This window comes from Coregonus lavaretus (assembly GCF_964263955.1).
Source record: "Coregonus lavaretus genome assembly, contig: HAP1_SCAFFOLD_2103, whole genome shotgun sequence".
NCBI classification, from domain to species: Eukaryota; Metazoa; Chordata; class Actinopteri; order Salmoniformes; family Salmonidae; genus Coregonus; species Coregonus lavaretus.
Window position 1 is genome coordinate 1 of NW_028161181.1, and position 24094 is coordinate 24094.

The following is a 24094-nucleotide window of genomic DNA, read 5'->3' on the forward strand; positions in this document are numbered from 1 at the left end:
GTTGTGGGAGCAGCTTGACCGTATGGTACGTAAGAAGTGCCCATCAAGCCAATCCAACTTGTGGGAGGCGCTTCGGGAAGCATGGGGTGAAATCTCTTCAGATTACCTCAACAAATTGACAACTAGAATGCCAAAGGTCTGCAAGGCTGTAATTGCTGCAAATGGAGGATTCTTTGACGAAAGCAAAGTTTGAAGGACACAATTATTATTTCTAACCTTGTCAATGACTACATTTCCTATTCAGTTTGTAAAAGTTCCTATTCAAACTCATTTCATGTATGTTGTCATGGAAAACAAGGACATTTCTAAGTACCCCAAACTTTTGAACGGTAGTGTACATTGCTGTAATAAGGGCTACATGACATCCATTACTGTAATAAGGGCTGCATGACATCCATTGCTGTAATAAGGGCTACATGACATCCATTACTGTAATAAGGGCTACATGACATCCATTACTGTAATAAGGGCTACATGACATCCATTACTGTAATAAGGGCTACATGACATCCATTGCTCTAATAAGGGCTACATGACATCCATTACTGTAATAAGGGCTACATGACATCCATTGCTGTAATAAGGGCTACATGACATCCATTGCTGTAATAAGGGCTACATGACATCCATTGCTGTAATAAGGGCTACATGACATCCATTACTGTAATAAGGGCTACATGACATCCATTACTGTAATAAGGGCTACATGACATCCATTGCTCTAATAAGGGCTACATGACATCCATTACTGTAATAAGGGCTACATGACATCCATTACTGTAATAAGGGCTACATGACATCCATTACTGTAATAAGGGCTACATGACATCCATTACTGTAATAAGGGCTACATGACATCCATTACTGTAATAAGGGCTACATGACATCCATTACTGTAATAAGGGCTACATGACATCCATTACTGTAATAAGGGCTACATGACATCCATTACTGTAATAAGGGCTACATGACATCCATTGCTCTAATAAGGGCTACATGACATCCATTGCTCTAATAAGGGCTACATGACATCCATTGCTGTAATAAGGGCTACATGACATCCATTGCTGTAATAAGGGCTACATGACATCCATTACTGTAATAAGGGCTACATGACATTCATTACTCTAATAAGGGCTACATGACATCCATTGCTGTAATAAGGGCTACATGACATCCATTGCTGTAATAAGGGCTACATGACATCCAATACTGTAATAAGGGCTACATGACATCCATTGCTGTAATAAGGGCTACATAACATCCATTGCTGTAATAAGGGCTACATGACATCCATTACTGTAATAAGGGCTACATGACATCCATTACTGTAATAAGGGCTACATGACATCCATTGCTGTAATAAGGGCTACATAACATCCATTGCTGTAATAAGGGCTACATGACATCCATTGCTCTGATAAGGGCTGCATAAATACATGGTATTGATTGCTTTTAGTATTTTGTGTTGCTGTGCAATCTAGTGTGTGTGTACAGGGGCAAGTGAATTTCCCCTCTGGGTATAGGATAGGTCCACAGGATAGGTCCACAGGATAGGTCCACAGGGCTTATTATAAAGTCATTTATTTCTGGTATCCTAGGTCCACGCCCTGTGTGAGGAACACTTCTCCCCGGCCTCTCTGGACCTGAAGTTTGTGACCCCGAAGGTCATCCGTCTCCTGGAGATCCTCCATGAGTACAAGCCCTTCGAGAGGCAGCAGTTTGAGAGTGTGGAGTGGTACAACAACCGCAACGAGGACAACTACGTGTCGTGGAGTGACTCGGAGGACGAAGACGAGGATGAGGAGGTGGAGGTGAAGGAGAAACCCGAGGCTAACTTCCCCTCGCCTTTCACCAACATCCTGTGTGGGATCATCTTCGTTGAGAGGCGCTACACGGCCGTCGTCCTCAACCGGTACGAGTCTGACGTTCAATGCCATTTTGGCTCAAATGTGTGATGCCTCTGCTACCCTGTCTCCTTGGATTTTTTGTTGTACACTGCTCAAAAGACTAGAAGAATGGAATTAATGATATAGAGTTGACTTTGTGATTTAGCAGTATATTTTGGAGGGAGGATTTAGGTTGTCTTAATACCATTTCCATGATTACTGTCCCTCTGTGTGTCAGGCTGATAAAGGAAGCGGGGAAGCAGGACCCAGAGCTGGCCTACATCAGCAGTAACTTCATCACAGGACACAGCATCGGCAAGAACCAGCCACGTAACAAGCAGATGGAGGTGGAGTTCAGGAAACAGGAAGAGGTGGGAACGCAACAGATGCCATTTTGGATTATGACATTATCCCATCTATTTACATTGAAATTGACCTACCCCTATATTAGAATATTACATTTACATTTTACATTTTAGTCATTTAGCAGACGCTCTTATCCAGAGCGACTTACATGAGCAATTAGGGTTAAGTGCCTTGCTCAAGGGCACAGCGACAGATTTTTCACCTAGTCGGCTCGGGGATTAGAACCAGCGACCTTTCGGTTACTGGCACAACGCTCTTCACCACTAAGCTACCTGCCGCCCCAATATCTCTCTCTCTTTCTACCTCTCTCTCTCTCTCTCTCCCCTCCTGCCATCCACACCTAACTACATTTCCTCATCATCTCTCAGGTTCTGCGTAAGTTTCGTGCCCACGAGACCAACCTGCTCATAGCGACCAGCATCGTGGAGGAAGGGGTAGATATTCCCAAGTGTAACCTGGTGGTGAGGTTTGACTTGCCCACTGAGTACAGGTACAGCACTGCTTGTCCATTCACTACCTTGTTGCTTCCTACCCAATGGACTATTGGCTTCTCTTTTTGTTCAGTTTTATATTGTTGATATTGTTCACCTTCCCTTTCTACATTGTTTTGTTCCTCTTTTTTAATCATGTAAAGTGTGTCGTGACCCCTGTTAAATGCACTTTCAATAAACCTCGACTTGACTGCAGGTCCTACGTTCAGTCTAAAGGCAGAGCCAGAGCTCCTGTCTCCAACTACATCATGCTGGCTGAAAGTGAGAGGACCAAGACCTTCGAGGAAGACCTGAAGACCTACAAGGCCATAGAGAAGGTGTGGTTTTCAGAGCCTGTCCTCAAGGCCCCATTGTGTCTGTCTGAGGAACACAGGGATTCTCAGAGATTTGTCTAAGTATGCATCCCAAATGGCACCCTATGGCTCTGGTCAAATGTAGTGCACTATACTGTATAGGGAATTGGGTGCCACTATCTTCCTGTTTAATTGATTAGTGTGTCTGTCTGAGGAAGACAGTGGTTTTCAGAGCCTGTCCACAAGGCCCCATCCTTGGATGATATGAGAGGTCATTGGTGTTTCTCTACTAGTATTGTGACAACCCTAATACTGTTGACTGTAGGTCTTCTCTTGACCTCTTCAGATCCTGAGAAACAAGTGTTCCAAGGCAGCGGGGGTCAGTGACTTTGAGGTGGAACCGGTGCTGGATGATGACAACATCCTGCCACCTTACGTGCTCCGCTCTGAGGAAGGAGGGCCCCGCGTCACCATCAACACGGCTATCGGACACATCAACAGGTCAAGAGAAAACAGGGGGCGCTGCTTTGCTTCTGTGAAAGAGATATATATATATATTTATATATATATTAATTTTTTTAAAGGGTTCTCATTAGAAACAAGGCTCTAAATAGACTGAGAAGAAAATATGTTGGATCTTGTTTTCATTTGGTTGTGGGTGGTCTGGTGTGCTAATGACCCTCTCCCCCTTTCTCCCCCACAGATACTGTGCCCGTCTGCCCAGTGACCCGTTTACCCACTTGGCACCCAAGTGTAAGACGAAGGAGCTGAAGGATGGGCGCTACCAGTCAACCCTCTACCTGCCCATCAATTCCCCTCTACGGGTGCCCGTTGCTGTGAGTCTGCAGGCTTTCATAATTGATTGGATTTGTAGGTCTGATTACCAAAAGGCACCGTATTCCCTATACAGTGCCTTCGGAAAGTATTCAGACCCCTTGACCTTTTGCACATTTTGTTACATTACAGCCTTATTCTAAAATGGATTACAAGTTGTTGTTTTTTCACATCAATCTACACACAATACCCCATAATGACAAAGCAAAAACAGGCTTTTAGAAATGTTTACAAATTTATAAAATAAATAAAAACTGAAATATTACATTTACATAAGTATTCAGACCCTTTACTCAGTACTTTTTTGAAGCACCTTTGGCAGCGATGACAGCCTCGAGTCTTCTTGGGTATGACGCTACAAGCTTGGCACACCTGTATTTGGGGAGTTTCTCCCATTCTTCTCTGCAGATCCTGCAGTCAGGTTGGATGGGGAGCGTCGCTGCACAGCTATTTTCAGGTCTCTCCAGAGATGTTAGATCGGGTTCAAGTCCGGGCTCTGGCTGGGCCACTCAAGGACATTCAGAGACTTTTCCTGAAGCCAGTCCTGCGTTGTCTTGGCTGTGTGCTTAGGGTCGTTGTCCTGTTGGAAGGTGAACCTTCACCCCAGTCTGAGGTCCTGAGCGCTCTAGAGCAGGTTTTCATCAAGGATCTCTCTGTACTTTGCTCCATTCATCTTTCCCTCGATCCTGACTAGTCTCCCAGTCCCTGCCGCTGAAAAACATCTCCACAGCATGATGCTGCCACCACCATGCTTCAATACACTGCTCAAAAAAATAAAGGGAACACTAAAATAACATCCTAGATCTGAATGAATGAAATAATCTTAAATACTTTTTTCTTTACATAGTTGAATGTGCTGACAACAAAATCACACAAAAATTATCAATGGAAATCAAATTTAGCAACCCATGGAGGTCTGGATTTGGAGTCACCCTCAAAATTAAAGTGGAAAACCACACTACAGGCTGATCCAACGTTGATGTAATGTCCTTAAAACAAGTCAAAATGAGGCTCAGTAGTGTGTGTGTGGCCTCCACGTGCCTGTATGACCTCCCTACAACACCTGGGCAAAAAAACTAACAAAAAAAACCACACACAAAATAAAAATAGATATTGTAAAGTGGTTATCCCACTGGCTTTAGGGTGAATGCACCTATTTGTAAGTCGCTCTGGATAAGAGCGTCTGCTAAATGACGTAAATGTAAATGTAATCTCCTCCCAGACCTGGACTAAAGCATCTGCCAACTCCTGGACAGTCTGTGGTGCAACGTGGCGTTGGTGGATGGAGCGAGACATGATGTCCCAGATGTGCTCAATTGGATTCAGGTCTGGGGAACGGGCGGGCCAGTCCATAGCATCAATGCCTTCCTCTTGCAGGAACTGCTGACACACTCCAGCCACATGAGGTCTAGCATTGTCTTGCATTAGGAGGAACCCAGGGCCAACCACATCTCATCTCGGTACCTAATGGCAGTCAGGCTACCTCTGGCGAGCACATGGAGGGCTGTGCGGCCCCCCAAAGAAATGCCACCCCCCACCATGACTGACCCACCGCCAAACCGGTCATGCTGGAGGATGTTGCAGGCAGCAGAACGTTCTCCACGGCGTCTCCAGACTCTGTCACGTCTGTCACATGTGCTCAGTGTGAACCTGCTTTCATCTGTGAAGAGCACAGGGCGCCAGTGGCGAATTTGCCAATCTTGGTGTTCTCTGGCAAATGCCAAACGTCCTGCACGGTGTTGGGCTGTAAGCACAACCCCCACCTGTGGACGTCGGGCCCTCATACCACCCTCATGGAGTCTGTTTCTGACCGTTTGAGCAGACACATGCACATTTGTGGCCTGCTGGAAGTCATTTTGCAGGGCTCTGGCAGTGCTCCTCCTGCTCCTCCTTGCACAAAGGCGGAGGTAGCAGTCTTGCTGCTGGGTTGTTGCCCTCCTACGGCCTCCTCCACGTCTCCTGATTTACTGGCCTGTCTCCTGGTAGCGCCTCCATGCTCTGGACACTACGCTTACAGACACAGCAAACCTTCTTGCCACAGCTCGCATTGATGTGCCATCCTGGATGAGCTGCACTACCTTGTGTGGGTTGTAGACTCCGTCTCATGCTACCACTAGAGTGAAAGCACCGCCAGCATTCAAAAGTGACCAAAACATCAGCCAGGAAGCATAGGAACTGAGAAGTGGTCTGTGGTCACCACCTGCAAAACCAGTCCTTTATTGGGGGGTGTCTTACTAATTGCCTATAATTTCCACCTGTTGTCTATTCCATTTGCACAACAGCATGTGAAATGTATTGTCAATCAGTGTTGCTTCCTAAGTGGACAGTTTGATTTCACAGAAGTGTGATTGACTTGGAGTTACATTGTGTTGTTTAAGTGTTCCCTTTATTTTTTTGAGCAGTGTAATTTAATCCATTTTAGAATAAGGTTGTAACGTAACAAAATGTGGAAAAGGGAAGGGTCTGAATACTTTCCGAATGCACTGTATATTCCAGCTCTGGTCAAAAGTAGTGCACTATATAGGGAAAAGGGTGCCTTTTGGGACACAATTATACAGTGCTTCCAGGTGCACAAAGAGCTGTTGTAGGCTACATAGGGGGGAAACTCACCTCATCCACCACCAATGTATAGCATCCACTTCTTCCATTTTGAGACGTCAAGATTCACCTAACCATGTGTTTCATGGATGTCTTTGAGACCAATGTACACTTTGTTTTGTCATTGAAGGGGCCAATAATGAACTGTGCACGACTGGCAGAGAAGGCAGTGGCACTACTTTGTTGTGAAAATCTTCACAAAAAAGGTAAATAAAATTCAGCTATGCAGCGCTCTCTGCAGCTAGTCCCTGATTGTATCTCTCCCTCCCCATTTCTCTTTCTGTCCCTCAAATCTCCCTCCCTCTCGCTCTCTTCAAGCTTGTGGGAATGTAACTGAATTTGCTGGGGTGTGAGAAGGGGTTCAGTGTGTGGTGGGAGAGGAGGGGGACCTGGTAATAACTGCTGTGCAGTGACCATATGTTTGTACAGTAGTTAAATGGTGCCAATAAATGTATTTTTACAGGTGAGTTGGATGACCACTTGATGCCTGTGGGGAAAGAGACAGTGAAGTATGAGGAGGAACTGGATCTCCATGACGAGGAGGAGACCAGTGTTCCAGGCAGACCAGGATCCACCAAGAGAAGGCAGTGCTACCCTAAAGCTGTGAGTAGTCACCACACTAGATGCATCCCAAATGGCACCCTATTACTTATATACAATAGTGCACTACTTTTGACCGGTGCCGTATGGGCCATCAGCTCTGACTGTTCCTTCTGGAGCATCTAACAGCTAGATGATCTCTCTCTCCTTTCCAGATACCAGAGTGTCTTCGGGACAGTTACCCTGTACCGGAGCAGTCTGGAGCATCTAACAGCTAGATGATCTCTCTCTCCTTTCCAGATACCAGAGTGTCTTCGGGACAGTTACCCTGTACCGGAGCGGTCTTACTACCTGTATGTGATCGGCATGGTCCTCACCACCCCTCTGCCTGATGAGCTCAACTTCCGGCGCAGGAAGCTCTACCCTCCAGAGGACACTACCAGGTGCTTTGGCATCCTGACCGCCAAACCTATACCTCGGGTAAGGAACACACCTATCAGTTTCTCATTGATTTGTTTCCTGACAGGTCCTCAAAGTAATATTTATGGATGCAAACAAGCATTTCCGTTTCTATTGAAACGGATAGAGAACTTATTTATTCTAGGAGGCAACAGCTAGACAGCAGGGCCCACCTTGCTTTTCCACAGTTAGTATGCACTTTTATTAAGGGTACAGTGAGACTTACCTAACCCCATCCTCCCCCTTTCCCCAGATCCCCCACTTTCCTGTGTACACGCGGTCTGGCGAGGTGACCATCTCGATGGAGCTCCAGAAGGCTGGGTTCACTCTAAGTGCTGTCCAACTGGACCTGATCACCAGACTACACCAGTACATATTCTCTCACATCCTCCGCCTGGAGAAACCTGCTCTGGAGTTCAATCCCACGCAGGCCGACTCGGCCTACTGCGTTCTACCTCTCAATGTTGGTGAGTTACTTAGTTAGCCTACTGCGTTCTACCTCTCAATGTTGGTGAGTTACTTAGTTAGCCTACTGCGTTCTACCTCTCAATGTTGGTGAGTTACTTAGTTAATCTACTGCGTTCTACCTCTCAATGTTGGTGAGTTAGTTAGTCTACTGCATTCTACCTCTCAATGTTGGTGAGTTACTTAGTTAATCTACTGCGTTCTACCTCTCAATGTTGGTGAGTTAGTTAGTCTACTGTGTTCTAACTCTCAATGTTGGTGAGTTACTTAGTTAATCTACTGCGTTCTACCTCTCAATGTTGGTGAGTTAGGTAGTCTACTGTGTTCTACCTCTCAATGTTGGTGAGGTAGTCTACTGTGTTCTACCTCTCAATGTTGGTGAGTTAGGTAGTCTACTGTGTTCTACCTCTCAATGTTGGTGAGGTAGTCTACTGCATTTTACCTCTCAATGTTGGTGAGTTAGTTAGCCTACTGCGCTCTACCTCTCAATGTTGGTGAGTTAAATAGCCTACTGCGTTCTACCTCTCAATGTTGGTGAGGTAGTCTACTGTGTTCTACCTCTCAATGTTGGTGAGGTAGTCTACTGTGTTCTACCGCTCAATGTTGGTGAGGTAGTCTACTGCATTTTACCTCTCAATGTTGGTGAGTTAGTTAGCCTACTGCGCTCTACCTCTCAATGTTGGTGAGTTAAATAGCCTACTGCGTTCTACCTCTCAATGTTGGTGAGGTAGTCTACTGTGTTCTACCTCTCAATGTTGGTGAGTTAAATAGCCTACTGTGTTCTACCTCTCAATGTTGGTGAGTTAAATAGCCTACTGCGTTCTACCTCTCAATGTTGGTGAGGTAGTCTACTGCATTTTACCTCTCAATGTTGGTGAGTTAGTTAGCCTACTGCGTTCTATCTCTCAATGTTGGTGAGTTAGTTAGCCTACTGCGCTCTACCTCTGGGTTGGTGAGTTAGTTAGCCAACTGCATTCTACCTGTCAATGTTGGTGAGTGACAGCCCAACATTACACATAAAACTATAGGCCCTGTTTTTTAAGGACCAAACACACTGCAACGATAGTGATTCAACATGTAGAATTGTTGGGAAATTAACAAAAGATGTTGGCCGATGTTGTTGTCAAAGTCGATAGGACTGCTACCCGCTGCTCTTAACTTTTAGTCGGCCCGGTGTGTTTTGTCCTTTTAGTTCTTCATGCCATAACTAATGATTCCCTCGCCATGTAAGCTCACTAACACACTGTCTCTTCTTTCAGTTGAGGATTCCAACACTCTAGATTTGGACTTTAAATTCATGGAGGACATAGAGAAGTCAGAGGCTCGTATTGGCATTCCTACCACCCAGTACACCAAGCAGAACCCCTTCACCTTCAAACTGGAAGACTACCAGGACGCTGTCATCATTCCACGGTACGCTGCTCACTTCACTACATACCCCTCACTGACAGAGGAGCCAATAGAGTTTTAGGTTAAGTTCAAAATAACACCCTATTCCCTATATAGTGCACTTCTTTTGACCAGTGTCCATAGGGAATAGGCTGCCATTTGGGACACATCTTTAGTTTAAGCAACATCCAATAGATTTAATATGATCCATATGATAATAAGATTATTTTAAAAAACTGAAGATATCATGGTGCATATTTGGATGTAACCACCTCACAATTTTTGAGCAAAGAATTGAAAGTATATCTTCACTGTTCCATTTATGTCAAACCTTGACCCCTGTCTCTCTCTCTCTCAGGTATCGTAACTTTGACCAGCCTCACCGCTTCTACGTGGCTGACGTTTACACAGACCTCACACCTCTCAGCAGGTTTCCATCGCCGGAGTACCAGACGTTTGCTGAGTACTACAAAACCAAGTACAACCTGGACCTGTCCAACGTAAACCAGCCACTACTAGACGTAGACCATACCTCGTCACGGTGAGAGAGAGAGGACGAGAGAGGGCGAGGGAGGGAAATGGAGAGCGAGGGAGATGGAGGGAGAGAGAAAGAGAGGAAAATGTATCTTAATCAACTCTATCATCATAAGGATGATCTCGGTCTCTCGAACCTCCATGGGTGGTGGGGGGAGCATGACTGCCATCAAAATGAATAAAGATATGGGATGAACCCTTTGTCTGTACCTTGACACCCATACAGGTTACTGTATCTGAGAGCTACTGTTTAACTCATCCAGTGTTTGACCTCTGACCTCTCCCTGTAGCCTGAACCTGTTAACCCCTCGCCACCTGAACCAGAAGGGGAAAGCCCTGCCCCTCAGCAGTGCAGAGAAGAGGAAGGCCAAGTGGGAGAGTCTACAGAACAAACAGGTAATCTAGTGTACACACAGAGCCATGGATCTATACCGGTTTATGGCTGAAAATGAACTAGATTAGAATATGTTGGAGGACAGCTGTACTCATAGGGCCCTGGTCAAAAGTAGTGCACTGTATAGGGAACAGGGTGTCATTTGGGACTCAACCAATGTCTCATTTTTGTATTTCTCTTTTCTTTCCTCCCTCCTCTCCTCTCCTCCAGATCCTGGTCCCAGAGCTGTGTGCCATCCACCCCATCCCAGCCTCTCTGTGGAGGAAGGCTGTGTGTCTTCCCAGCATTCTGTATCGCCTTCACTGCCTGCTCACAGCCGAGGAGCTGCGGGCCCAGACGGCCAGCGACGCTGGAGTAGGAGCTCAGACCCTGCCCTCTGACTTCAGGTACGTCTCATCCCCATTTTCTTTAATGATGTAAAGTGTGTGGCGGCCCCCCATGTGAAATGCACTTTAAATAAACCTGACTGGACTTGGATTAACTATCAAGGGGTGACCCCATTTAGTCGACTGGTTGGTTGTTTGGTCGATAGGCTGTTGGTCGACCGAGATTTCTTTTGTCGATCAGTCACCCCAAATTCTTTGGGACCATGGTGTACAAGACACCTGTCTGATTCGTGCCTGTCTCAGTGGACTAATTCATTGTGGCACAGTCCATCACTCTTAAGATGTGATACTGAAATTGTATATGGTTATATTATGTAAAAAATAATGGTGCAACACCAATAAATCTAATATTTTATAACAAATGCGCTTTCGCCCGCGTTGGATATGGTCACTGTCTGCCGTTCTGAAACATAATCTTCAGTGCGCCGTAGAATTGGCACCTTTCCCTATGTTGCTATGTGCATAATAGCTAAATTAACCACTATATTGGGATTGAGAACAATGTGGCGGAGGCAGCAGCAGCAGAGACGAGGAAACATCCCTTGCCTTAAACCCTATTCGGATGTGATTTGTTTTACTGGGGGTGGTCGGGTAATGTAATTATGTGCACGAACACAAAACACCACTTCTGTCATTTTAGTCCGGTCCGAATCTGCCGTGTCAGTAATTTATACATGACAGGAGAGTAACAATTCCAGCCAGAGTAACTTACTGTTTTTTGGTGAGCTCCAAGGTCCTCTGATAATACTAGTACTGTGCGAATCAACATCCCTGTGTTTTGAGAGAAATGTCTGAGTTTGACCGGTGTTGCTCACAGTTTGAGCAAGAAAACAATAACTGATTCGATAAATTGAATGAAGTGCTGCGCATAGCCTATATATATATATATATATATATATATATATATATATATATATATATATATATACACACACACACACACAGTGGGGAGAACAAGTATTTGATACACTGCCGATTTTGCAGGTTTTCCTACTTACAAAGCATGTAGAGGTCTGTAATTTTTATCATAGGTACACTTCAACTGTGAGAGACGGAATCTAAAACAAAAATCCAGAAAATCACATTGTATGATTTTTAAGTAATTAATTTGCATTTTATTGCATGACATAAATATTTGATCACCTACCAACCAGTAAGAATTCCGGCTCTCACAGACCTGTTAGTTTTTCTTTAAGAAGCCCTCCTGTTCTCCACTCATTACCTGTATTAACTGCACCTGTTTGAACAAGTTACCTGTATAAAAGACACCTGTCCACACACTCAATCAAACAAACTCCAACCTCTCCACAATGGCCAAGACCAGAGAGCTGTGTAAGGACATCAGGGATAAAATTGTAGACCTGCACAAGGCTGGGATGGGCTACAGGACAATAGGCTAGCAGCTTGGTGAGAAGGCAACAACTGTTGGCACAATTATTAGAAAATGGAAGAAGTTCAAGATGACGGTCAATCACCCTCGGTCTGGGGCTCCATGCAAGATCTCACCTCGTGGGGCATCAATGATCATGAGAAAGGTGAGGGATCAGCCCAGAACTACACGGCAGGACCTGGTCAATGACCTGAAGAGAGCTGGGACCACAGTCTCAAAGAAAACCATTAGTAACACACTACGCCGTCATGGATTAAAATCCTGCAGCGCACGCAAGGTCCCCCTGCTCAAGCCAGAGCATATCCAGGCCCGTCTGAAGTTTGCCAATGACCATCTGGATGATCCAGAGGAGGAATGGGAGAAGGTCATGTGGTCTGATGAGACAAAAATATAGTTTATTGGTCTAAACTCCACTCGCCATGTTTGGAGGAAGAAGAAGGATGTGTACAACCCCAAGAACACCATCCCAACCGTGAAGCATGGAGGTGGAAACATCATTCTTTGGGGATGCTTTTCTGCAAAGGGGACAGGACGACTGCACCATATTGAGGGGAGGATGGATGGGGCCATGTATCGCGAGATCTTGGCCAACAACCTCCTTCCCTCAGTAAGAGCATTGAAGATGGGTCGTGGCTGGGTCTTCCAGCATGACAACGACCCGAAACTCACAGCCAGGGCAACTAAGGAGTGGCTCCGTAAGAAGCATCTCAAGGTCCTGGAGTGGCCTAGCCAGTCTCCAGACCTGAACCCGATAGAAAATCTTTGGAGGGCGCTGAAAGTCCGTATTGCCCAGCGACAGCCCCGAAACCTGAAGGATCTGGAGAAGGTCTGTATGGAGGAGTGGGCCAAAATCCCTGCTGCAGTGTGTGCAAACCTGGTCAAGACCTACAGGAAACGTATGATCTCTGTAATTGCAAACAAAGGTTTCTGTACCAAATATTAAGTTCTGTTTTTCTGATGTATCAAATACTTATGTTATGCAATAAAATGCAAATGAATTACTTTAAAATCATACAATGTGATTTTCTGGATTTTTGTTTTAGATTCCGTCTCTCACAGTTGAAGTGTACATATGATAAAAATTACCGACCTCTACATGCTTTGTAAGTAGGAAAACCTGCAAAATCGGCAGTGTATCAAATACTTGTTCTCCCCACTGTATGTATGTGTATGTGTGTATATATATATATATATATATATATATATATATATATATATATATATATATATATATATATATATATATATATATATATATATATATATACACACACACACACACACACACACACACACACACACACACACACACACACACACACACAAAGTTGAAGTCAGAAGTTTACATACACTTAGGTTGGAGTCATTAAAACTCGTTTTTCAACCACTCCACAAATGTCTTGTTAACAAACGATAGTTTTTTGGAAGTCGGTTAGGACATCTACTTTGTGCATGACACAAGTAATTTTTCCAACAATTGTTTACAAACAGATAATTTCACTTATAATTCACTGTATCACAATTCCAGTGGGTCAGAAGTTTACATACACTAAGTTGACTGTGCCTTTAAACAGCTTAGAAAATTCTAGAAAATGATGTCATGGCTTTAGAAGCTTCTGATAGGCTAATTGTGCCCCCCGAGTGGCGCAGCGGTCTAAGACACTGCATCTCAGTGCTAGAGGCGTCACTACAGACCCTGGTTCAATTCCAGGCTGTATCACAATCCGGCCGTGATTGGGAGTCCCATAGAGCGGCGCACAATTGGCCCAGCGTCGTCCAGGTTTGGACAGGGTAGGCCGTCATTGTAAATAAGAATTTGTTCTTAACTGACTTGCCTAGTTAAAGAAAAAATTATTGACATCATTTGAGTCAATTGGAGGTGTACCTGTGGATGTATTTCAAGGCCTACTTTCAAACTTAGTGCCTGTTTGCTTGACCTCATGGGAAAATCAAAAGAAATCAGCCAAGACCTCAGAAAATAAATTGTAGACATCCACAGGTCTGGTTCATCCTTGGGAGCAATTTCCAAACGCCTGAAGGTACCACATTCATTGTACAAACAATAGTACGCAAGTATAAACACCACGGGACCACGCAGCCGTCATACCGCTCAGGAAGGAGACGCGTTCTGTCTCCTAGAGATGAACGTACTTTGGTGCGAAAAGTTCAAATCAATCCCAGAACAACAGCCAAGGACCTTGTGAAGATGCTAGAGGAAACAGGTACAAAAGTATCTATCCACAGTAAAACGAGTCCTATATCGACATAACCTGAAAGGCCACTCAGCAAGGAAGAAGCCACTGCTCCAAAACCGCCATAAAAAAGCCAGACTACGGTTTGCAACTGCACATGGGGACAAAGGTCATACTTTTTGGAGAAATGTCCTCTGGTCTGATGAAACAAAAATATAACTGTTTGGCCTTAATGACCATCGTTATGTTTGGAGGAAAAAGGGTTTCTTGCAAGCCGAAGAACACCATCCCAACCGTGAAGCACAGAGGTGGCAGCATCATGCTGTGGGGGTGCTTTGCTGCAGGAGGGACTGGTGCACTTCACAAAATAGATGGCATCATGAGGAAGGAAAATGATGTGGATATATTGAAGCAACATATCAAGACAGTCGAGGTATACCAAACCTTTTTTGATATACTAAGAGGACCGTTATTAGCATGTTTTAACCACTCCTATGTAAATAGTAGATTATCTGACACTCAAGAAGGTCTGATCTCATTATTACTGAAACAGGATACAAGTGGAAAATATAAAGATCCAGTCCATTTATAAAATTGGAGGCCCCTTACACTTCAGTGTTGTGATGCAAAAATTCTAGCAAAATGTATAGCGCATAGAATTAAAAAGGTATTGTCGGATATTATTCATTCAAATCAGACAGGTTTTTTACATGGAAGATACATTGGAGATAATATAAGGCAAGTGTTGGAAACAATAGAACACTATGGAAAATCTGGGAAACCAGGTCTGCTATTCATAGCAGACTTCGAAAAGGCATTTGATAAAGTTCGTCTGGGGTTTATATATAAATGCCTGGAGCATTTCAATTTTGGAGAATCTCTTATAAAATGGGTCAAAATCATGTATAGTAACCCTAGGTGTAAAATAGTAAATAATGGCTATTTCTCAGAAAGTTTTAAACTGTCAAGAGGAGTGAAACAAGATTGTCCACTATCGGCATATCTATTTATTGTGGCCATCGAGATGTTAGCTATTAAAATGAGATCCAACAATAATATCAGGGGATTAGAAATCCAGGGCTTAAAAACAAAGGTGTCATTGTACGCTGATGATTCATGTTTTCTTTTAAATCCACAGCTAGAATCCCTACACAAATTTTACATTACCATGTAGTTTACCAATAAAATGGTCTGATGGTTATGTGGATATACTCGGAATAAATATCCCAAAGGAAATAAATGATCTCACTTCAATAAATTTTAATAGAAAGTTAGCAAAAATAGATAAGATCTTGCTACGTGGGTGCCTGTCAATTTGTGGAAAAATCACCCTGATTAACTCTTTAGTATTATCCCAGTTTACCTATTTGCTTATGGTCTTGCCTACACCTAGCGAACAGTTTTTAAAATTATATGAGAAAAAAATATTCAATTTTATTTGGAATGGCAAGCCAGACAAAATTAAACGGGCCTATTTATATAATGAATATGAATTCGGAGGACAGAAATTATTAAATGTTAAAGCATTAGACCTATCACTAAAAGCTTCAGTCATACAAAAGTTTTTTCCGAACTGGTTCTCTAGCAAATTAGTAAGATTGTCTCACCCAATGTTCAAGAATGGCATTTTTCCCTTTATTTAGATTACAACCGCTCACTTTCAGTTATTTGAAAAGGAAATCATCTCCCAAATGTCACTATTTCTAAAACAAGCCATAGAAAGTTGGTTGCAATTTCAATTTAATCCACCAGAAACGACAGAACAAATAATGCAACAAATATTGTGGTTAAACTCAAATGACAAAATATTTAAAAAAGGTATAATCTTCGTAAATGATATCATCGGTAGGACTGGTGGAGTTATGTCGCACATGCAGCTAACAAAAACATATGGAAATGTCTGCTCTACCCAAAATTACAACCAAATAATTGCAGCCTTACCGCAAAAATGGAAGAGGAAAGTGGAAGGAGGAAAAAGTAAGGAACTTGTCTGTCGGCCTTGCATTAAAGAACATAATTGGTTAAAGAAAACTGTGATAAATAAAAAAGTATATCAGTTTCATTTAAGGACCAAAGGATTGACAGCCCTCCCATATAGATTGCAAAATAGTTGGGAAGAGATTTTTGACGTACCGATCCCATGGCATAAGTGTTTATGAACTGATACGCAAAACGACACTGGATTCAAAACTTAGAATCTTTCAATTTAAATTATTATATACAATTCTTGCTACCAATAGAATGTTATTTATATGGGGTATACAATCTTCCCAGCTCTGCAGATTTTGCTGCGAAGAGACAGAATCATTAGATCATTTGTTTTGGTACTGTCCATTTGTAGCTTGTTTTTGAACACAGGTCCAGGAATGGATAAAGGATTGCAATATTTACCTGGAGCTAACCTTGCAGATAGCATTACTGGGTGATCTGAAAAGTCATAGTCAATCAATCAATAATATTATAATACTTTTAGCAAAAATGTTTATTTTCAATTCACAATCTGTAGAAACAATGAGAATAGAAAGGTTCAGAACTTTTGTAAGATATCACAGTACAGTTGAAATATATATGGCAAATAGAAATCCTATATGGATGGTGTTAAAAGATAGATGGGAGGTGTTGAATGGAATTGAAGGATGGGACTAATAACAACTAACAACACATAATAACAAGATAACTAATAATGTAAGCATACTGTGTCCATAATAAGTATATAGGTTGTAGGTTGGGAGCTTTTGTGAAAGAGCACAGTTAGAAAGATATGGCAGATAGAAGCAAACCGGATGGACATCATGAAAATGATCGGAGAGGTTGAGAGTAGAGGAAGTTCAGGAGAAAAAACAAACAAAATATAATTATTGTTAAATTGACTGTGTCCATAAAATGTAGATAGTAGGTATAAGCTGGAAGTAGAGGCCTAAGCCTCTAGTTTACTCCAAGTAGGGAAAGGGTGGTGGGGTTGGAAAGTAATAAAGGGGAATATATATATATATATATATATATATATATATATATATATATATATATATAAATTTTTTTTTTAAAGGATGTGTATGTATGTATGTACAGTGGGGAGAACAAGTATTTGATACACTGCCGATTTTGCAGGTTTTCCTACTTACAAAGCATGTAGAGGTCTGTAATTTTTATCATAGGTACACTTCAACTGTGAGACACGGAATCTAAAACAAAAGTCCAGAAAATCACATTGTATGATTTTTAAGTAATGAATTTGCATTTTATTTCATGACATAAGTATTTGATCACCTACCAACCAGTAAGAATTCCGGCTCTCACAGCTCACATCTGAAGGCCGGGGGGCATTTAGGAGGTCTACTGGGGATCGCTAAAATATCCTAATGATTATGATCACACTTCCTCAATTCAAATATTATGGTGACACTTTACCAAAGATGGTTTAGAAACTCAGGAACCAAGCTCGAGTTATCAGTGTAGCCATGTTATCACCTGGACTTGTTGAAATATCTTCACGCCTAGAAAAAAATATCCAGGCTTCCGTCATAACTGTCAATTTATTGGAAAAAAAAGAAAATTACGGGGCAGTTTGAAAAAATAAACTACTCCTGTTTGAATCGTCCGCTGAAATAACAGACATTCTGAGGTAATAATTACATAACCAATGTTCTCTAGTAATACTAGTCCCGTGGGAATAGGGCTTAGCCTAATTGTCTAAGAAAATTGAGGAGAGAGCAAACCCCAACTTAATTAGTTCTATAATCAATAGCCTAACTGTTAAATGTGCCTGGCTTTATAAATCATCCATATATATCAACATAAATAAGACAGGTCTTGCTTCTGTTGCCTGTTCGAGTGTTTGTTTAATAGCCTACTGATTCAGTGACCATGAAGCCTCATGCAACAGCAATGTCGGATAAAGCAATTTCACAGATTCTGCTGTTTTTAATCTTTTCTATGCTGTAATAAAGGTTTTACAATTTGTTTTTGTTAGAACAGACTGGTATTACTTATAATGTATTTAGTGTTGTTTACACTGTTCCAAACAGGCAGAAAAACGATCTTGTAATCTAACAGCACCTGTTTGTCACACATAGTATGCACACAGCTCTCGCTCCTATACCCTACTTTCTCTAGATCTCCTTCTTATTGTTATTATTACAGTTATTATTATGATCATCATTATAATAATAATAAGTAATGTCGTTATCATTAGTAGACTTTGTAGAGTAGTCTTGTATAACCACCATCGAGCTGTAGGCCTAAGAGCACATCCTGTTTAGTCTTAATACCGTAACTTACTTAGGCCTATAATTCAATATATAGGCTACTGTATCAATCAATCAATCAATCAATCAATCATTCATTCATGCCCTCACACAGCATACGAAACATTCATGCTTTGGAATGCAATCAAGCATTTTAGTTTTGATATTATATAACAAAGGGAGCTTTGAATAATTAGCCTAAACAATAAATAAACCGCAATTCAGGAATGCGTGCAACTATTTTTAGTCTGCTGTAATAAAGGCTTTATATATTATTATTATTATTTTCGTTAGAACAGACTCCCTGGTACACTTATTTATTTAGTGTTGTTTACACTATTCCAAATGGTCAGAAAATAATAATATTGTAATCTAACAGCAACTGTTTGGCACACACTACTCACGCAGTGCTTGCTCCTATACCCTCCTTTTTCTTGATCTCAAGTAGTTTCCACAACTAAGTCAAATGTCTTCCACACATTTGACTTCCCCTTTCCCTCCTGAGCAACCAGTAAACATTCGCCCGTTTCTAGTTCTTTTTTCACGTCCTCCGCATCCATTTTGCTGTCGTCATTACTGTGTTCGGAGTTTGTTATAACCAATTTATTGATGCGATTATGATAGGCTATAGGTCCTCTTGGTCGCATGCGATGCTTACATGTTTCACGTAAAGAGAGTAAGGGTTGAGGGAATAGGGAATGTTTTTCCTAAACAAATTAGGGATTTTCAATCAGAAACAAGTAAACGAAATAGCTGAAATGATGTTGCAGCTTCAGCACGGACAACGCAATAAACACTTCCTGTGCTGTGGTGCCTTTTCGCTGCAGTAGGGAGGAGAGCGAGACAACGTGCGCCAGTCACACAGGCACTCGCTGTAATTATAATTTTTTAAACAGTGTGACCATCGGGCACTTTCTTGAGTCATTTGTGTTTCTTATTGATTTAATCAAACAGTATGCTTAAAGCATCAGACAAGCTCAGTGCATATGTAGTTGGTTTTTATTCAAACACATAGGGTGCGTCTGATTTTATAATTGATTGGTCGAAAGAACAGGACAATTCAATTTTATTTTAGACGGGGACAGCCCTAGAACTATCCCTTTAAATCTAATTGCTACTTGATGTTTGGATGTTGGATAATAACACTCCAACATTACACACTGCCCCTAAATCTTACACGGTATTGGTCTTTATAGATATCCAAACCTGGACTTTGGATGGAAGAAGTCCATCGACAGTAAGTCATTCATCTGTCTGCGTGATGAGGAAGAGGAGGAGGAGGAAGAGGACAGCGGTGACGATAACTGTAAACAACAGGGCCAGACTGTAGCCACTGACCCTGGCCTTGCTGCTGCTGTTTCCCAGCAACCCTGTAGTGACTGTCATGTCTCCTCGCGGCCTGAGGGGGACGACGTCGGCCAACACCCCGAAGATGACAGACCAGAGGAGGAGCAGCCAGACTCCGCCTCCTGCACCAGCATCCTCACTAACGGCACTGCCCCATTTGCCAATGACAACAGTGACCACGCACACCTTCACAACGGACGTGACAACTGCCAATGCCTCCCGGCTGGTTCTGGCTTGCCACTGGAGACTGAAAAAGAAGTGTCAACAACAACACAAACCACTACCTCAGTTCTTCCTGTTCAGCCCTCTCTTAGCATCAAGAACCAGAATCTAACCCCAACACCACCCCGGACCCAGTCTCAGCCCCAGCCACGGACCCAGCCCCAGCCTCAACCCCCTCAGCCCCAGCCACAGGCCCAGCCTCAGTCCCCTCAGCCCCAGCCTCAACCCCCTCAGCCCCAGCCACAGGCCCAGCCTCAGCCCCCGCCTAAACCCCCTCAGCCCCAGCCAGGGACCCAGCCTCAACCCCCTCAGCCCCAGCCAGGGACCCAGCCTCAACCCCCTCAGCTCCAGCCAGGGACCCAGCCTCAACCCTCTCAGCCCCCGCTTCAACCCCCTCAGCCCCAGCCAGGGACCCAGCCTCAACCCCCTCAGACCCAACCAGGGACCCAGCTTCAACCCCCTCAGCTCCAGCCTAGCGATGAATGTAGACCAGGGAGGACCTCAGAGCTCCGTGAGGGCGACGGACACCACGTGAATCAAGCTACCTCAGACTGCTGCAGCCCAGCAACAGTGACGGTGCCCGCCGGCACCACTCCCATCACCACAGCACCTTTACCTGACCCCTCAGAGGCCCTAGAGACCCAGGAGATCACCACCAGTAGCTCTGTCGGGGGTGATACCATTGGCCCCTGCCCCAAGACCCTGGGGCCCAACCCTGGTCTCATCCTTCAGGTAGGGATGGGTTCAATAAGTTTTTCAGAGTTGGGTCGATTTAATTGAACTAATAAATATCAGATTTCCTATCAAAATATACTTAGATGTGCACATGGATGCTGCATACTAGACATATGCTTACATGTCTGTTGTGGGGGAGAAAAGCCACATATTTAGAATCAACACAGAATCATGTTTATTTAAACTTAAATCTCTGTCCAGCAATTCAAAATATCCCTTAAATGTGTTTTCAATGTTTGATTCCTACCTTCAAGCCCTCAACAAAAAATAGATTAAAGTCAAACATGGAAAAAAAGAGCAGCACTCACCTTAAGTTTTAATTGAATCTTTCTTTTAATTGTTCTGCAGGCCCTGACCCTGTCCAACGCCAGTGACGGCTTCAACCTGGAGCGTCTGGAGATGCTGGGAGACTCGTTCCTGAAGCACGCCATCACCACCTACCTGTTCTGTACCTACCCCGACGCACATGAGGGACGACTCTCCTACATGAGGAGCAAGAAGGTGAGCCTAAGGAAGGGGTGAGGGGGACGACTGAGTCTTCACTTACGTCCCAAACGGCACCCTATTTACATTTTAGTCATTTAGCAGATGCTCTTATCCAGAGCGGCTTAGTTAGTGAATGCATACATTTTTCATAATGGCCCCCCCCGTGGGAAACGAACCCACAACCCTGGCGTTGCAAGCGCCATGCTCTACCAACTGAGCTACAGGAGGGCCAATTCCCTTTATAGTGCACTACTTTTGATCAGGGCCTACATAGGGTTTGGCTTGAATGTTTGTCAATGGAATGCGTTGTGTTTGCCTATTTTTTTGTATGAGCGTTTGTTTGTTATTCTTTGTTTTACTGTACGTTTTGTCACAAAGGCCTACATGTTTCACCTAATGTATTCTTAGAAAGTATACAGATGATGTATGTGAGGAATGGTGTGAATTGAATAGTTAATTTGTGTTTAACAGGTGAGCAACTGTAACCTGTATCGTCTGGGGAAGAAGAAAGGTCTTCCTAGCAGGATGGTGGTGTCCATCTTTGACCCGCCGGTCAACTGGCTGCCTCCTGGCTACGTGGTAAACCAGGACAAGAGCAGCGAAGACAAATGGGACGAGGATGAGGTACGTGATGCTGTGTGTGTGTTTGTGGGCGTGCGCGTTTGTGTGTGTGTGTGTGTGTGTGTTCATTTGCCTTGTGAAGTTTGTCTTGCATGAGCCTTCCTACCCCATTCATCACTCACTGGTCTTCTCCTGACTTGGCCACTAGAGGGCAGGCCTATACCTTACTGGTATACATCAACTGGTAGGCTTTCAACTTACTGGTATGCATCAACTGGTAGGCAGCATTTCCTCCATATGATACTGAAGGAGATTGTCAATAAATGGTATGTGGGTATGCTAGATAAACAGTACATGAATTACTATTTAATCTCTTGTTGTTGCAGCTTGCACATTCTTATACATTCTCCACATGACAGCTAAAGATGACTGTAGCTAAAGATGACTGTAGCTAAAGATGACTGTAGCTAAAGATGATTGTTTTCATGAATCAAATACCTCAAATGCAGCATGGGTTAGGCTAAGTATGACAACAACAACAGGGTAGGAAACGGTTCAGGGTGATGTGGGTTGTTGTGGGTATAGTTGGAGACTGGCCAGTTAGCCAGAGACTAGAGTCAGGGAGGTGTGTGTCTGAGGAAACTGAGGTCAACCGTTGTTGTGTTTTCAAGTCTACATTTGCTGTGTGTGTGTGGTGTGTAACAGAGAGTGAGTGGTGTGTAACAGAGAGTGAATGGTGTGTAACAGAGAGTGAGTGGTGTGTAACAGAGAGTGAATGGTGTGTAACAGAGAGTGAGTGGTGTGTAACAGAGAGTGAGTGGTGTGTAACAGAGAGTGAGTGGTGTGTGCAGCTTCAGGGTCTGACTATTATTACAATGTTACATGTCAGATCCATTAGCATTTAATGAATATGCATCAGAGAACTTCCCACACGGTCAACTTTATGGGTTATTAATTATTATAAATGTACCATTCAGGACGAAGCTTGTCAGATATTGAATTACATTAGGTCTATGAGTCATTGAGTTGGAAAGGGCTGCCTCCCATCTCACATCCAAAGATCTAATGCTGCGGTGCGTTTAAAGATGGTGGATAATAAGACATTAACACAGTTCACATAGTAACCCATCCATTTTATCTTCTCTCTCTCTTTCTCTCTCTTTCTCTTGTCATCCTCTCGCTCTGTCGCTCTCTCTCAGGCCAAACAGGACCTCTTGGCCAACGGTAGTGCTGGAGAGGAGTTGTTTGTGGAGGAGCTAGGGGAGGAGGTTCTGGAGGAGGATGAAGATCTGATGTGGAAGGAGCCTAAAGACGAGGTCAACGTGGAGGACGACCTGGAGTACTACCATGTAGGGAGGAGTTCAAGACAATCACAAATGGCACCCTATTCCCTATATAGTGCACTACTTCTGTCCCGGGCGCATAGAGCTCTGGTCAAAAGTAGTGCACTACATAGGGAATAGGGTGCCATTTGGGATTGGTTGATGGTGATTAATTGAAGTTGACTCTTGTATTGTTAATGTTGATATTGATTGATGTTCTGCATTGAGGGAGCTAGCACATAAGCATTTGGCTGCACCTTTTTATACCTGCTGTAAACTATATGTGACTAAATAAGAATTGTTTTGAGTTAGTTTTTTAAAACAAATACTATATATAGTAAGAGGTATGAATGCCTGCATACCAGACACATTACTTATTTATTGCATGGAGAAAAGCTGTATCAAAAGACAATGTAGTTTATTTAAACTAATTTGTCTTTTCAGCTATGGAAAATGTCATTTAAATGTGTTATTTTCTAATCGATGAAGATGTCCTCGATCGACTAATTGATTAACTCATTCCTACTACCAGGAGCACATCAAGTTCATCGACAACATGCTCATTGGCTCCGGTGCCTTTGGCAAGAAGATTTCCCTTGGTACCTTCCCCCCTGCCCCTGCCCCCGCCCCCGCCCCCGCCACCCCTGGCCGAAGCCCCAGCCCCTCTGCCCGCTCCTCCTCCCCTGCAGCTGAGCCCAGCTACGGGGAGTGGAAACCCCCCAAGAAACCTGTCCCGGTCCCCACCCCCCACTACCCCTCAGAGCCTAGCGGTGGTGGCTCAGCAGATGAGTTTGACTACAGGTGAGTTGCCCCCAATCCCATGTAAAGTCGTACCTGAGCACCTAGGGGGAAAAGCGCTATATTAATACAATCGATGATGTTTATTTGAACATCTTGGTACATATGCAGAATCATACATAAAATGCGATGTCTTGCAATATATAACACACAGGTAAA

At 43.4% G+C, this 24094-nt stretch overlaps 1 protein-coding gene across 1 annotated transcript in view; it reads left to right on the plus strand.

The window, feature by feature from the left end:
* Positions 1-1601: 1601 nt before the first annotated feature.
* LOC311121044 (endoribonuclease Dicer-like) overlaps positions 1602-24094 on the plus strand; it is a gene marked incomplete at its 5' end in the record, with an annotated part of 33468 nt that continues 10975 nt past the window's right edge. Inside the window, 19 exons of the mRNA XM_084195583.1 lie at positions 1602-1915; positions 2128-2260; positions 2624-2745; positions 2943-3063; positions 3386-3540; positions 3743-3875; positions 6602-6677; positions 6935-7074; positions 7312-7491; positions 7724-7937; positions 9195-9348; positions 9683-9865; positions 10149-10254; positions 10463-10638; positions 19661-20765; positions 21117-21269; positions 21726-21878; positions 23015-23164; positions 23670-23938. Coding sequence (XP_084051709.1) covers positions 1602-1915; positions 2128-2260; positions 2624-2745; positions 2943-3063; positions 3386-3540; positions 3743-3875; positions 6602-6677; positions 6935-7074; positions 7312-7491; positions 7724-7937; positions 9195-9348; positions 9683-9865; positions 10149-10254; positions 10463-10638; positions 19661-20765; positions 21117-21269; positions 21726-21878; positions 23015-23164; positions 23670-23938 — 4037 coding nt within the window. The remainder of the gene's footprint in view (positions 1916-2127; positions 2261-2623; positions 2746-2942; positions 3064-3385; positions 3541-3742; positions 3876-6601; positions 6678-6934; positions 7075-7311; positions 7492-7723; positions 7938-9194; positions 9349-9682; positions 9866-10148; positions 10255-10462; positions 10639-19660; positions 20766-21116; positions 21270-21725; positions 21879-23014; positions 23165-23669; positions 23939-24094) is intronic.